At 34.4% G+C, this 17,276-nt stretch overlaps 1 protein-coding gene across 1 annotated transcript; it reads right to left on the bottom strand.

The window, feature by feature from the left end:
- Window positions 1–2,790: 2,790 nt before the first annotated feature.
- Window positions 2,791–3,708, bottom strand: LOC103210900 (olfactory receptor 4A15-like). The gene has a single exon (XM_007956814.1). The coding sequence runs from the start codon at window positions 3,706–3,708 to the stop codon at window positions 2,791–2,793; it is 918 nt and encodes a 305-aa protein (XP_007955005.1).
- Window positions 3,709–17,276: the final 13,568 nt, after the last annotated feature.

The following is a 17,276-nucleotide window of genomic DNA, read 5'->3' as shown; positions in this document are numbered from 1 at the left end:
TAATCCATACTGCAGACTGTATTCTTCAACCTTCATCAGTAGGTGCCTTAAGTCATCCTCACTTTCAGCAAGCGAAGTTGTATCGTCTGCAAATCTCAGGTTGCTAATGATTCTTCCTCCAATCCTGATACCACGTTTTTCTTCATATATGCAGACAAATCTAGACATGATAACATATCACTTTATCAAATGGGTATTTTAAGACATGCAATTCTAATTTAATTTTAAAGGCATTTTTCAACCTTACAAAATGACTTTAAAGTTTATTAGGAAGAATAAAATATTACGAACTACATGAAATTTCTAGACATAGGTGAGTGATTAATGGAAACTATCCCTACTAGGTATAAATAAAATAAAAATATTTGATTACTGACATAGTGTGTTAGCAGCAGAAAGACAAATTTAAAATAATAATAAAAGTAGAAGAAAGTTTTTTTTTGTTTGTTTTTACATGGTGCCAGGATTAAATATTTTAGATCTATAAAATGGTATATCAATAGTAAAAATTCCAAGTTATTTCTGAAAATAACAAATTATGCTTATCTTAAATCTCTGAAGAAAATAGGTTAAAATATTCTTTTGCCATAAATAATAAACTGTAAGTGGTTTGGGAAACTGATTTATTTGAAAAGTTATTTAACAACAACAATAAAAAAAAAGTGAAAAATATATGAATTGAATGAAAAACAATTCAATTCTCCAAATATATGTGAAAAAAAAACTCAATCAAAAAGTAAACAATTGTTAAAATATAATATCTGTGTATAAAATTGTGCATAATTATAACATGAAAAGCATAGTAAGGTAAACATTTATAGCAAGTATCCAAGAAACTTGGTGCATAAACTTAATATTCAAAATTCAGTGTGATAAATTTTTTACTCTAGTTCATTGAGGATTCAAGAATACAAATAATTTACAAAGCTTCTGGCATGAATTATTTATCCCAGATATTGTGCAAGAAACAGAGAGCACAAAAATAATGAAGTAAGGTTTCATGCCTTCAGGGAACCTCTAGATCAGGGAACTTGAATAAAGAATTAACCAAGATTTGTATCTCATCACTTGGTATAACTATACAAATTTGAAAACTGACTATATGTCCAAAAGTGGAGGATTCACTTATGTTAACTCAGACCCAAACAAATGCTTACTATTTGATGAATAGTGTTATGCTTAGGAAGAGTGATTTAAAAACTAAAATCAGACCCATTGTCATGGAATGTGTTCCAACTCATGGCGACCCGGAGTAGAACTGTCCCAAAAGGTTACCAAGGCTGTTATCTTTATAGAACCAGATGCCACATCTTTCTACTCAGACGGGATAGTGAGATTGAACAGATCTTTTGATTAGCGGTTAAATGCTTAACCATTGTGCCACCAGAGATCCTTTCCATGTAGCTATACCAGAGACAAAAAGCAGAGCACAAAGTCATACATACAGAGTGTTTTACACTAAAATGAATCCAATCCTCCATCATCTTAGATCATCATGAAATAAGAATAATTAGGGGAGGCAGAGACCATAGATGTCTTTGACCAAAAATTTCCTACTTTACCATGACAAGAAAATATTTTATTTTAAGCATGATTAAAAAGAGAAATTTTCAGAGATTTTATGAAGTAGACATCTGTCAAATAAATTCTGATCTCTTTATTACCTAATAACCTGCATTCCCTTAGTAAGAGAGATTTGAATGGAAACAGCATAAACTGTCAGCATCTTTCCTGACAATCAAATCATGCAATATAATCCAGTGTCGAGAGCTGCATTGTATATTTGAAGCTCATTAATTATGGATTTTGCTGATGTTACATATAAGAGACAGGGTCTAGGTCCCTATTAGAAGGTCATGGCCGACTCGACGGCAAATAACAACAACAACAACAAAATAGTATAGTCAAGAAGGAGATGGATATTGAAAAATAACAATGTTATCAGCAAATATTTTAAACTATTTAGGAAGATGAGTGAGTCATCTTTATGAAAACATAACACCAAATAAAGCTACTCCATTTGAGGAGACAATATGGTTTCCCAAGCCAAGGAGGGGTCACTTAGCATGTCACCTCATAAAACTAATGTATGAGTTTTTTTTTTTTTTTTTTTTTTAATTGGGAAAATAAGATTTACTCATTTTTCTACATATCCGCCTTGTACATTCTGATTACTTTTTATGTATTTAGCCTCTTTATGATTAATTTAGAACTCTGAAAGTATTCTTTCCCTCAAACATTAACCTGCTAAGCAATGTAAGGAAAACTATGTATTTAAAATATTTTACAGATACAAAAATAAAATCGTATACTTTATACTTCTAGTGTTAATATGAAATAACTCTCTATAGGGTGAGGTGAATTATATTTTTATTTTTTACTTCAAATTGTACTATTCTGAAATCTGTAATAAGCATTATTAATTGTGAAAAAGTGTTAGTGGATTAGTTTTATTTAAGAAAAAGTGTCAAAAATATTCCACTAAATAAAATAAGTTTCTGATATTAACTGTAACAAGTTATCATATAGAACATAAGTTTATAGACTCAGCAGAATCATTCTACACTAAAAATATGAACATATATTTTCTTAACAATTGAAAATCTTAAAATATATTTTGAAAAAAAATTATTATTTGAAGTGTCTCAAGAAATGTTTTTCATCATGTACAAGTTATTTAATGCTAGGAAATAACTAATCAATGTGATAGCAATGGATTTTTGGATTTGTTTTGCTTTCCTAGCAGTGGTAATTCTTTATTAAAAGTTGTTGATGCATTTGTCTTCCACTTCATTTTCTTTTTCTAGTCCAAAGATGTTTCATGGCATTTTTCATGTCTGTGTTTCGAAGAGTGTATATTAAAGGATTCAGCATAGGAGTGAAAACAGTGTAAAACACAGTCAAGAATTTATCAATGGATAAGGTGTAAGGAGGTCTCACATACAGAAAAATACAGGGGACAAAGAAGACGACCACCACAGTGATGTGGGAGCCACAGGTGGATAAGGCTTTGTGCCTGCCTTCCTGACTAAGGTTCTTTAGAGAGTGTAGAATGACTCCATAGGAGATGAGTAACAGGAAAAAGATGACTACACATATTGCCCCATCATTGGCAATAACCGTGAGACCAATGACATAGGTGTCAGTGCAGGCAAGTTTTAATAAGGGATACATGTCACAGACAAAGTGGTCTATGACATTGGGGCCACAGAAGGGAAGGTTGTAAACAAAGAGAAGGTGAACTCCCGCATGCACAAAACCTCCAACCCAGGCCACCAGCAGCAGCAGAACACACACCTGTTGGTTCATGATGGTCGTATAATGCAGGGGTTTGCAGATAGCCACATAGCGGTCGTAGGCCATGACCACCAGAAGTAAAATCTCAGCTCCACCAAATAAGTGTTCTATAAAAAGCTGAGTCATGCAAGCTTGGAAGGAAATGGTTTTCTTCTCATAGAGTAAGTCTATAATCATATTTGGGGTGACTGTAGTAGAATAAACAGCATCCATAAAAGATAAATGGCCAAGAAAGAAGTACATAGGGGCATCCAGGGTTGGACTAATTATCACAGTCACAACAATAAGAAGGTTTCCCACCATAGTCACAACATAGATGAGCAGGAACACAGCAAATAATATTTTCTGACCCTGGAGACTCCGAGTCAGCCCCAAGAGGATAAACTCAGTCACATTGTTCCTTTGTTCCATTTGTTCTTCTGTGTGGCCTTGTTTCAGAGTTCAGGACAAACTTACCTGTAAATATAATTATAACTTGTGACTTCTAAGTCTTAGGCTAATTTATTTATTCATCTAAAAAATACCAGCATGATTTATTATATTTCACCAATGTCCAAGATTAAAAGAATATAACACTTATTAAAAGATAGTGCCTAACCTCAGTAGTCTTATCAAATAATGAGATACAAACAAGGAATTAGAAATATATGTGGGAAAAGAGCAGATTATGTCATAAATGAGGTTGCTACACTAACTTAACATCTGGGAGAAAATAATTTTTTCTCTCTCTATATATAAAATACTGTACATAAAAGTAAGGAGCTCTGGTGGTGCAGTACCTAAGGCATTTGACTGGTAACCTGAAAGTTGGTGGTTCAAACCCACCAGCCACTCTCCATAGTTTAAATACTTTATCTTCAACTCCACATCTCTTTCCAGCAATTAACCCAATTTTCAAGTCTTTATAACCACATCTTCACTTTGCTCAATCTCATGTTCAGTTTCAGTCCTCTTCTTATCTGACCCAGCCTTCCTATGAGTTGAAGTAATAACTTCAACTCTGCAGAAAGAAGATGGGGCAACCTACTTCCATAAAGATTAACCACCTTGGAAACCCAATAAGGGTCACTATGAGTCAGAATTGACTCGATGGCAGTGGGTTTGGTTTGGTTTTTGGTTTATATAAAAAAATAAAATAGATTAAAGGTTTAATGGAAAAAATAGAGGAATATTTTCTTAATATTCACTTTCACGTTGATAAGTGAAATTATTCTAAGAAAGGCAGAATCATTTTATCTAATAAGTAAAATCCCAAATGTACATATTCTACAATTTCAAAAATTGTTACTGGAAATGTACTGTTGAGCAACAAGGAAGTAAGCATAAAACATTATTATAATACTATAATAAAACAAAATAAAAATAATTATATGAGGAAAATATGGGAAGATACAATTTTTTGCTATAAATGAGTTGCTTTTGTACTGGTGATGTATGTGCAGAAATGAAAAAGATGAGATAGGCTATTCCAAGGAAAAAAAGAAAAGAAGACCACACACACACACACCAACCCTGCTAACTCTTAAAATAATCCTACTAATAATACTCAGTTATTCTCCAAGTCTCTATTGACATTGACTTCAATATATCACCTCAATCCTGCTGTATTTCTTCTTCACAATAAAAGGATTGTCTGTGTTTCCAACTATGATAAAACACTCTGTGTGTGTAGTAGATAGCATTCTCTTTATCACTCTGAAAATAGTCTCCTGTAATTGTCTCCTCCAGCTCCTACTTTAACAACTTTCTTCTCTGTATGTATACAGTATAATATCTCCATAGTTTAAATGCTTTATTTTCAACTCCACATCTCTTTCCAGCAAGTAACCCAATTTTCTAGTCTTTATAACCACATCTTCACTTTTCTCAATCTCATGTTCAATTTCAGTCCTCTTCTTATCCAACCTAGCATTCCTATGAGTTGAAGTAATAACTTCCATGTGTATGTATCACCTTAGGTTCTTGAAATTCATTCACTCAAATTTTACACATTATATCACTCTCTAATTATTAACAGATCAACAAGCAGTGTTTACAAAGCACTTCTATTGATCCTATCTGAGATTTATAAATATTTGTACATTACAATATCCCCCAAATAATTACCCCTGGTATTTGTTTCTATGAATACTGACATTAGAGAATACACAAAAGTATCTAGATGTTAGTATGAAAATATCCAGAATTGAGTAAATTTCCATATATTTATAAATCACAAAGGATCTCTAACATAACTGATTATCATAATCACTTAGAAGAACTTTTAAAAGACAATAATTTTCCACTTCACTCTACCAATATACTCTTGCATAATGTAAAACATACTTAAGACTCTTATGTATGAAAACATTCACTGGGTTACCTGCATAATGAAACAGTCATTGATCCAAGTTTGGAGTTGTGGTGCCACCTCTCTTGTCCAAAAAGATAAAAGCTTCATGCACTGATATAAGACAGAGCATAAGATAGTACATGAACTGTCACTGGACCTAGAAATGTCTCCATGTCACCAACTCTCTCCATGCTTCAGGAAGTCTGTCTCATCTCAGTTTTCAGAAAATAGTTACCTTTTAAGTTGTTTGGATTTTTATACAATGATCAAAAATTTCCCCTAACCAAAAGAAGTCTGAATGTTGATTATAAACAAAGAAAAAAAAAAAAAAAAAAACGCCTGGCATAATTTGTCCTAAAACAAGCAAACGTTAAATATGCAAAAGGAAGTTAAAAAAATTAAAAATTAAATTTTGTAGGACAGAGTATGAGTTGTTATACTCATGTAGTTTGTGTTTTAGAAATAAAATTGCTTTTGCCTCATTTTGATTTCTCAGTCATTATACTGCCTTGACTTCATACAGCATAGTTGAACTTTGGTTTGCATGAAATACGGAGAATAATTTTATACTCATATTTTATTATGCTTTGAGTTCATCATTTCTTTTCCTGAAAACGTCATCTATGTAAAAATACATACAGACAAGCACAGTCTGTGGTAAGAGTAAGAATCTGTGGACACTTTATTGACATTTGAACTATATCATTTATTGTTGAGTCATTTAATTGGTACATCTCAAAAAATGACTCTTCTATAATTAAACTCTTTGGGACCTCAATCTTAATTCTGAGAGTATATTCCACATCTCCAGAGATATAATAGGAATAATCACCCAAATGGAACAAGACTTATAAGACCTGGTCTTCTGGGAAGAAAAACTACAAAAGAATATCCTGAGTTCAAATCACAAAAAAGGAATAGCTAGGTTTGGGTAGAATTTTAATATGTAAAAAGTATTTTGTTTAAAGCATGACCTTCAAAATAGGCAAACCTATTAAGTGTGTACTTTTAGTTATACCTTTGTATATAACATCTGAATTCACTCCAAGAAGACCAAGAAAGTAGATTTTAGAACAAGTCACTGAAAACTTGATCCACATGCAAATAAAGTAGGGTTCTTTCTTGTTATGGATTCAGCTGTGTTCCTTAAAAAAAAAGAAAAGAAAAAGAAAGAAAAGAAAAATTGTTAAAGTCCTAACCCCTGTATCTGTGAAAGTGATTGTTTGTAAATATATTCTATGAAGAATATGCTATCAGATAGGTTAATATGAGATCATACTGGAGTAGGGTAGGTTCCATTGGTGTTCTTATAGATGAGGAAAATATACAGAGAGACACAGAGACAGAGAGAGAGAGAGATGAAGGATGCCATGTGGTGCTGCAGCTGCAATCAGGAACTCCTGGAGCTAGGGAAGCTGGGGGAGAGGAGTAGAACAGTCTCAGTACAAGCCTCAGAAGGAACCAGCACAGCTGACAGCCTGTTGCTGGATTCCCAGCCCACAGAACTGTGAGACAATACCTGTTGTTTAAAGCCACTTACTTTGTAGCATTTTTTGGGTGGCCCTAGAAAACTAATACATTATTCTAGCAGTAAGAGTTGAATTTGTTACAGAAAAAGTTTCAGACAGGAAAATTTTTAAAATCAAAATTGAGCATAAAAAAAATTTAAAGAAGTAGCTTAAATATCCATGAAACGTAAGTCCTTATTACACAACCCTTTCCTGACAAAATATTCAATTGTTTCTTTCTACCCACAGTTTCAGTGAAATGTGTTGGTGTGAGGAGGAAATTCTAAAACTTGGAAATGTACATTGAGAGGAAATAGAATAGTAGGAATTAACAGTCTAGTTGTCTTCTTTATGTTTCTTTCCCTTTCTTCTTAATATTAGACAATATTAAGCAATAGCCCCAGATTTAAAAAATTTATTTCCCAGCATCCTTTGAAAATTCAGGTGGCCAATAAGATACAAGTTAATTTATTAAGTAACACTTGCAGGAAGTGGGATGATTTAACCAGAAGCCAAACTCCCTTTTGCTTTTCCTTCCTGATGCTTGGCTGGAGTTCAGACAAGTTGTCCAGAGCTCCAACAGCCATCCTGTGACCATGATCATAGCACAAAAATGGAAATCAAGAGACAGCAAAGTAAGAGTTCTCCTACACTGTTCTTTTGCTAGATTGTTTTGGCTGTTCAGGGACTTTGGTAGTTCCATATAAATTTGAGGATTAAATTCTTAATTTTTGTAAAGAAGGAAATCATAGTTATGAGAGATTTCATTGAATTTATAAACTTCTTTGGGTAGTGTTTACATATTGATGATATTGAGTCTTCTAATCCATGAGCATGATTTTTTTTTTTTTCCATTTATTTAGGTCATCTTTAATTTCTTTTAGTACTTTTTCCCCTTTTTCTGTGTACAAATCTTTCACTTCCTTGGCTAAACTTATTCCTAGACAATTTATTCTTAGATACTATTTTAAGGAATTTTTCTTTTCCTCTTAAATTCCTTTTTAGCTTGTTCATTGCTGTTGTGCAAAAACCCAAATGATTTTTGTGAGCACCCATAACTGTTGCCCTGAGATAATATTTAAATATTAAGCCTTAAACCAAAACCATCCCTGAAGTCTTCTTTTAGCAATGTAAAAAATATCTTATTTTAATTATTAAAGTAACTATGATTTGAGCTGGATGAATGAATAAGGAAGACAACAAAAGAGTTGATGTCTTTGAATTATGGTTTTGGTGAAGAATACTGAAAATACCATGGATTGCCAAGAGAATGAACACCTGTCCTGGCAGAAGTGCACCATGCATACTACTTGGAAGTGAGAATGCCCATACTTTGTCTCACCTACTTTGGTCATGTGGTCAGAAGGAATCAGTTAATGGAGAAGAATATCATGCTTGGCAAAATAGAGGGTTCAGCAAAAAAGGGGAAGACCATTAGCAAGATGGATTGACACAGTGGCTGCAAAGATGGCCTCAGATATTGTGAGAATGGAGTGGTGCTGGGCAGTATTTCGTTCTGTTGTACATAGGCTCACCGTGAATCAGAACCACCACTCAACAACACCTAACAACCCAACTGCTTTGAGAGTCGTGCTGTTTGAGAGAATTATCTATGTAAGATCAAATTGACAATCAGCAACTCCAAAGTTTGAATAGGAAACTTAGGCAGCAGTGAGTTTACAATAATCGTGGTAGAATAATGTGAAAAGTGATAGCTAGAATGGTATCACAACTTCAAGAAAGTAGCCAATGTCATTGAATTGCATGTGTGAAAATTGTTCAGATGGTACATTTTGGCTCTGTATACACTGACCAAATAAAAAAATAATTTAAATAAAATAACATGGAAGTCAAGGGCTAATAATTGCTGAGCAGAAGGGGTCAGTGTCCACATATTTGAGACTAGAAGGCTGGTGGTTCAAACCCACCAGCCACTTCTTGGAAAGGAGATTGGGCAATCTACTTCTGTAGTTATACTGCCTCATATACCCAAGGAGGGGTTGCTAGGAGTTGGATCCGACTAGACAGAAGTGAAGTTTTTTGGTTTTTTTTTTTTTTTCCCCCAATCTATTCTGTAGTTCTTTGACAGGAAAGAAAATTAAAACTCTATGTTGTTAATGCTACAGTTCTTTCCAATTTTTGTCACTAGCAGCCCCAAACCATCTTAACTATAGTTCACAATGTATCTTAAAGGATGCTGGGGTATGTCTGTTTTTCTTAAGGCTCCTGAGTCTTGAGAGCAATGACATTTGTTAGACACATTGTTAGCTCTGCCACTATCTCATTTCCTTGTGTGGTAAGTTCCCACTATCAAAATCAGGAGTATCTTCAATTTCCAATCCAAAACACTTAAATTTTTTAAACATTTCATAAAATTTTATTAGCCTTTTTTCATAAAAGTGTGTTTAAATTGATAATTTCCTGTACTAGATTCTGAAGAACATTTTAGAAATAAAAATTTTTTACATTGGAATTAGATTGTAGATATAAATTTCACTTTGGGATCCATCTTAAGGAAATCATTAAAAATATTCATTATACTGTACATTGCAATAAAAAATATAGAATGATCTCTTAGTATTAAGTCTGATTATAAAATTAAAACAAAAATTTCTATAATAAGTCTAAAAGGAGAAGTTCTATACTATGTAATAAAATTCTGTGTTGCTTTCACCTGAGTCTAAAGTTTATATTAAACCAATAAAGACAAAGACAAATATGTATATTGTTGCTGTTGTTGTTATGTGCTGTGGAGTCGGACCTGACTCATAGTGACCCCTCCTTGGGTTTCCCAGGCAGTATCACTAAGGAAGTAGATTGCCTCATCTTATTAGAAAAGCAGTAATGGATAATCCATACCCTGGAGCAATATTACCTTTCTTTGAACTTCTCCTTCACTACTTACTCTCTATGTGACCTTGGACAACTTAAACTTCCTCTCGCCTCAGTTTCACAACTTACAAATCGAGGATACTAATAGTACCTACTTTTTAGTTTTTGTTTTGTTTTGTTTTGTTTTTTATGTTTTTACATGTTAAGTCTCTAGAACACTGCCTGGAACATGATACCAAACAAAAAAGAAACTCACTGCAGTCGAGTCTGATCCAACTCATAGCGACCCCTCCTTGGGTTTCCGACACAATATCGCTACAGAAATAGATTACCCAATCTTCCTTCTGAGGAGCGGCTGGTAGGTTTGAACCTCCAGCATTCTGGTTAGTCAAATGACTTAGGCACTATGCCTAGAAGATAAGGAGCAATAAACAATAGCAATTATTATTATTATTCAATATTTCACTATGGATATTGGATCAGAACAATTCATCTGGATCTTTGTCAATTTAGTAATAATTATCCCACAAGCTGCACTATATAGGAAGAAGAATGTGACATCAGGATTGGTGAAAGACCCATTAACAACCTGTGATATGCACACAACACAATACAACCTTCCTCGCTGAAATTGAAGAAGACGTAAGCACTTCTGATGAGTACTAAGACTACAGTCTGCAGTATGGATTACATCTCAACATAAAGAAAGTGAAGATCCTCACAACTGGACCAATAAGCAGCATCACGATAAATGGAGAAAAGATTGAAGTTGTCAAAGATTTCATATTACTTGAATCCACAATCAACACCAATGGAAGCAACAGTCAAGAAATCAGACATAGTATAGCACTGGGCAGGTCTTCTGCAAAACACCTCTTTAAAGTGCTGAAGAGCATTGATGTCTTTTTGAAAACTAAGGTGTACCTAACCCAAGCCATGGTGTTTTCAATAGCCTCATATGCATGTGAAAGCTAGACAATGAATAAAAAGACCACTGAAAAAGAGTTGAGGGAAAGCCCTCAAATAGATGGACTAACACAGAGGCTGTAAAGATGGGCTCAGGCATAGAAAGGATTGTGAGGCTCCCACAGGATCAGTCAGTGTTTTGTTCTGTTCTACATAGGGCCACTATGAGTTGGAGCCAACTCTATGGCACCTAGCAACAACAACAGATTAATTATAAGAATAGCATATTTCTATAACTCATGATGAACACCCATTCATGGCTGTAGGATAAAACTATGTATTGTAAGAATTACTTATTTTATCTATTTTGATTTATACGAGCAGTAATATCTAATGTCATGATATGTATATTAACAAAAAGCAAGTGGAATAAAAGGTAAATTGTATTCATGCATCAGAGGGAGACATAAAGAGTAGAAAATGAAAGAAAAGACCAATGAAATCAGGAAGCAGAGACATTATATTTAAGAAATGAATATACACAAGCAACAGGAATATTAATATGGTAAGTGAGGACAGTATTGTAAAGAAATCTTCTTTAGAAAGATTCCTTTCAGTGAAAGAGTTCTGGAAGCCCAATCTCCTGAGCTTCCTGGACTTACTCAGGAGGCTGCTTGGGAAGGTATAACACAAACTCAGAGCTCATCCTAGAAAATAAAGTATAAAGAAGAAATGGAAAGAAATGGGAAAAAGAGAGGAGAGGAAAGAAAAAGAGAAGAGAAGAGAAGGAAAAGAAAGGGGAAAAAAGAAAATTCAAATTAAAAAAAAAAAAAAAGAACCAAGAACATTGATTCCTCAGAGTCCCTAACTTCTATGGTTAAAGACAAACTCCTAAGAAAAGAATAGTGCATATATAAATACAAAAACAAACTTTAGGATTATTCATAGTTGGAATAAACTGCCTTAATTACTAACCTTCAAGTGCAAACAGGCTGATGGTTTTAAATTACCTTTTTCAAATACATCTAAATTAATTATTAATATTTATTAACATATCACAGAATCCATGAGCCAAGATTACAATTTGAACATTCTTACTGTTGAGAAAACTTGTTCAAAGAAAACAAAGATGTTATGTTTGCATGACTATGTGAAAACTGGGCAAATTAATGGAAACTAACCTGGTCATATCTGTTAATTAATGACACACACACAAAAAAAAAAGGAAAAAAAATCAGTGAAATTAGTTATTTGAATTTTCCAGTGTAGTGAGTGCTACACTGGAAGCACTCACTCGGCTATGCCCAGAGATTTGGAAGACAGCTACCTGGTTAACTGACTTTAAGAGATCCATATATGTACCCATTTCAAAGAAAGGTGATCCCACAGAGTATGGAAATTATCAAATAATATCATTAATATCACATGCAAGTAAAGTCTTACTGAACATAACTCAAGAACGGTTGCAGCAGTATATTGAAAAAGAACTTCCAGAAATGCAAGCTGGATTCAGAAGAGGATGTGGAATGAGGGATATCTTTGCTGATGTCAGATGGATCTTAGCTGAAAGGAAAGAATATCAGAAAGATGTTTACTTATGTTTCATTGACTATGCAAAAGCATTTGATTGTGTGGATCACAACAAATTATGGATAAGTTGAGAAGAATAGGTATTCTAGAACACTTGATTGTACTCATGAGGAAACTGTAAATAGATCAGGAGGTTGTCATTCAAACAGAACATAGGGATACTGCATGGTTAAAAATCAGGAAGGTTGTGCATCAAGGTTGTATCTTTCACCCCACTTATTCAACCTGTATGCTGAGCAAATAATCCGAGAAGCTGGATTATATGAAGCAGAAGGTGGCAGCAGGATTGGAGGAAGACTCATTAACAAGCTGTGATACACAGATGACACAACTTTGCTTGCTGAGATTGAGGAGGACTTGAAGCAATTACTGGTGAAGATTAAAGGCTACAGTCTGCAGTATGGATTATACCTCAATATAAAGAAAACAAAAGTCCTCACAACTGGTCCAATAAACAACTCCACAATAAATGGAAAAAAGATTAAAGTTGTCAAGGACTTCATATTACTTGCTTCTACAATTAACACCAATAGAAGCAGAAGTCAAGACATCAGACAACCTATTTCATTGGGCAAATCTGCTGCAGAAGACCTCTTTCACGTACTGAAGAGCAAAGATGTCTCCTTGAAGACTAAGGTGCACTTAACCCAAGCCATGATATTTTCAATTACCTCTAAGCATATGAGAGCTGGAAAATGAATAAGGAAGACCAAAGAAGAGTTGATGCTTTTGAGTTGTGGTGCTGGAGAAGTACCATGTACCATGGACTGCTAAAAGAACAAATCTGTCCTGGAAGAAGTGCAGCCAGAATGCTCCTTAGAAGTGAGAATGGCCAGACTTCATCTTACCTCCTTTGGTCATGTTGTCAGAAGAGATCATTCTCTGGAGAAGGATATCGAGCTTGGTAAAGTGAAGGGTCAATGAAGAAGGAGAAGGCCCTCAATGAGATGAATTGACACAATGGCTACAATTATGGTGTCAGGTATAGCAGGGACCACAAGGCTGGCATAGGACAGGCAGTGTTTTGTTCTGCTGTGTGTTGGGTTGGTATGAGTTGGAGACAACTCCACAGCACCTAACAACAACAACATACCAGTAAACACTAAAGCTCAGAGTCAAGAAACCTCGGACTTGGGACTTACATTCCAATTCTCAAAAAGAGAGATAGTCATCAATATCGATAATATTGAGCTTCTTGATCATCTCTTTCCATCGATGTAGTCAATTTGATTCTTGTGTATTCTATCTGGTGAGGTCCATGGGTATAGCTGCTATTTATGTTGTTGAAAAAGGTATTTGCAGTGAGTAAGTTTCGGTCTTACAAAATTCGATCATGCAATTGCCAGCATCATTTCTGTCACCAAGACACTGTGTTTTCCAACTACTGATGCTCTTCTTTGTTTCCAACTTTCACATTCCAATCAGCAGTAATGATTAATACATCATGATTGCATGTTTGATCAAATTCAGACCACAGAAGTTCATAAAAACAAACAAACAAACTTCAATTTCTTCATCTTTGGGTTTAGTAGTTGTTGTATAAACTTGAATAATAGTCATATTAAATTGTCTTCCTTATAGACTATGGATATTAGGCTACCACTGACAGCATTATACTTCAGGATACCTCTTGAAGTGTTCTTTTTGACAATGATTTCTACACCATTCCTCTTCAATTTGTCATTCTCAGCATAGCAGACCATATGATTGGTTCAAAATGACCAATACCAGTCTATTTCAGCTCACTAATGCCTACAACGGTGGTCTTTATGCTTTACCTTTTATTTTGACAACTTCCAATTCTCCTGGATTCTTACTTCATGCATTCCACATTCTGATGAATGGAAGCAGCTGTTTCTTCTCATTTTGAATCATGCCCCTTCAGCAAATGAAAAATCACAAAAGCTTTACTCCATTCAGATCATTAAGATCAGCTCTAGTATGAGGAGGCAGTCCTTCTCCAATCATATTTTGAGTGTCTTTCAGCCTGAGTGACTCATCTTCTGGCACTATGGCAGACAATGTTTCACCGCTATTCATAAGCTTTTCAGTGGTCAGTTCTTTCAGAAATTCACCGTGTCCTTCTTTCTAGTCTGTCATAGTCTGGAAGCTCCACCGAATATTCTCCATCATGAGTGACTCTGCTATTTTTTTAAATAACAGCGGTGTATCTCCCAGGATCACAGCAACACACAAGCCACCACAATATTACAAACTAATACAGGAATATTCTCCCATATATGTACCACATTTTGTTTATCCATCTCTACATATATTTAAGGAGCTCTGGTAGTATAGTGCTTAAGTTCAAACCCACCAGCCTCTCCTCGGAAGGAAGGTTAAGCAATCTACTTCCTCAGTGATACTGCCTCGGAAGCCCAAAGAGGGGTCGCTAAGAGTCAGGTTCGACTTGACAGCAGGGAGTTTGGTTTGATTTTTACATACATTTATGTCTTTAATTATCTCAGCAGTGTTTTCTAGCTTTCATACAAGTCTTAACTATATTTAAAATATTTATCCATAATATCTTATATGTTCTAATATCATTATATGGTATTTTTTTATTTCAATTTTGAATTGTTTTATGCTATTGTAAAAATACAATTGATTTTTCTATACTGACATTGTATCCTTTGTCCTTGATAAATTCACTTATTCAGTATGTATATTTTTAAAGCATGTAACATTTTCTGCTCATATAAGCATACCATCTAAAATTAAATATTTTTCCTATTTTGCTTATTTATTTACAATTTGCATGCTTTTATTTCTCTTTCTTACTTTATTGCAATTATTAGAACTTGTGTTGTAATGCTAGATAGAAATTGTGTGGAAATTCTCACCTTGTTCCCAATCCTAAGTGTTCACCATTAAGTATGGTGTTTGTTGCCAGTTTTACACAGATGCTCTTTATATGATTGAACACCTTCTTTTCTACACCTTGTTTACTAAGATTTTTTTCTTATTATTAATCTAGATTGAATTCTATCAGAAATATTTTATGTATCTGTTGAGGTGGTCATGTGGTTCTTTGCCTTTACTCTGTTAATTTGGAGAATTATATTCATTGGGTTTTGAATGTTAAACCAACATTTTATTCTTGAGATGAAGTCCCATGGTCTTGGTATAATATTATTACTTTTATATCCGTTTTAATGGATACTAATTGATACCATTTTGTTAACTACTTTTGTGAAAGTGTTCATAAAAGATATGAACATTTTCTTTCTTGTAATGTGACTTAGATTTAGCCAATTCTGGCTTCATATTATAAGTCACTATGAGTCAGGTCCAACTCAACAGCACATTATAACAACAACAATGTTTTCTATTTCTGAAATAGTTTTGGTAGAATTGGCATTATTTCTTTTTCACCTATTTTGGGGTATTTACAAGTAAAGCCATGGGGTCTGGAGCTAATTTTTTAAGAATTTTAATTACAACTTTAAATTTTTTATATTTTTTAAATATCTTTTTCAGTCACATTTTATAATTTAAAAGAAATTGCTGCTAAATTTTCAAATTTATTGGCCTAATTTTGTATAATTTTTTCATAGGAGACTGTTAACCTTTAGAGCATTTGTAATGATGTATATACTTGCTTCTTGATACAAGTAATTCTTTTTCTTTCTGTCTGGCCATCTCTCCCTCTCTTTGTCTCTTTCTACCTTCTTTTCCTTAGATTCTATCTTGTTGTTGTTGTTATGTGCCCGAGAGTCAGACTCGACTCATAGCAACTCCTCCTTGGGTTTCCAAGGCGGTATCACTATGGAAGTAGATTGTCCAACCTTCCTTCTGAGGAGTGGTTGGTGGGTTTGAACCGCCAGCCTTCTGGTTAGCAGTCAAGTGCCTAAGACACTATGCTACCAGAGCTCCCTAGATTCTATCTAGAGGTTTATAAATTTTACTTAAATCCTCAAAGAACAAGTTTTATCTATGACTTCTCTCTCTGATCTTCATCCTACACCAAATTATTTTGTTTCTAAATGAAAAATATTTCTAGAATAAAGTTCCCTTTTTCCATGTTCTTTTGGGTCCCCTAGATTTAGAGTGTGAAGAGTATGAAATGGACTTTTTTTTTTTAATTAATTAATTTTTACTGTGCTCTGGGTGCAAATTTATAAAGCAAATTTGGTTTACATTCAATAGTACATGCACATTTGATTTCACAGTCTTGATTACCATCCCCAACCATAAAAATCTCTCCTTCTGTCTCCTCTCCATGATTACCTCCTTCCTATGCCCTTCTTAACTATGTACTCCTGTCTGTCCAGCTTTCCCTCTGTGTGAATGTTGCCTCTCTGGTGTCTCAAGGCTGATTTATCTAAGGGGTGCATCTCCCAAGAGTAGGTGATTGCATCCACCCTGTGGTAGGTGTTCTGCAGGCAGGCCTTTCTATTGTTGAACTAAGAGCCAATCCATGGAAGTGAGTCCATTTCTAGTCCCGAAGGGTAACCCAGGGCCATAGTCTTGGGGTTCCACCAGTCTCTAGCCAACCAGTAATTCCAGCCATGTTTTCTTTTCTTTTCTTTTTTTTAAAAATTGATTTGGGTGAAAATTTACAGAGAAAATTCATTTCCACACAGCAATTCACATACACTTTGTCTCATGACATTGACTTCAATTGACCACAGTGCAACAGAACCCCACCCACTTCCTCCAGATAGTTACCTCTTCCCTGTGTCCATCCCTCCATGCACTCCTGCCCTCTGAGGTGTTTTCTTGTGCATAAGCAGCCCTTCTTTCTCCCATGATTGTTCTCTCCAAGGAGTGTATCTACCTCAGGTAAATTTTCAACTCATATGGCTGTC

This window comes from Orycteropus afer, unplaced genomic scaffold (genome assembly GCF_000298275.1).
Source record: "Orycteropus afer afer isolate SDZICR_OR568_19922 unplaced genomic scaffold, OryAfe1.0 scaffold00666, whole genome shotgun sequence".
Taxonomy (NCBI): Eukaryota; Metazoa; Chordata; class Mammalia; order Tubulidentata; family Orycteropodidae; genus Orycteropus; species Orycteropus afer.
This window is presented reverse-complemented; position numbering and strand designations above follow the sequence as displayed.

Bases quoted from the DNA above. Each gene is read 5' to 3' on its own strand.
- LOC103210900 (XM_007956814.1), bottom strand. From the start codon at position 3,708: ATGGAACAAAGGAACAATGTGACTGAGTTTATCCTCTTGGGGCTGACT.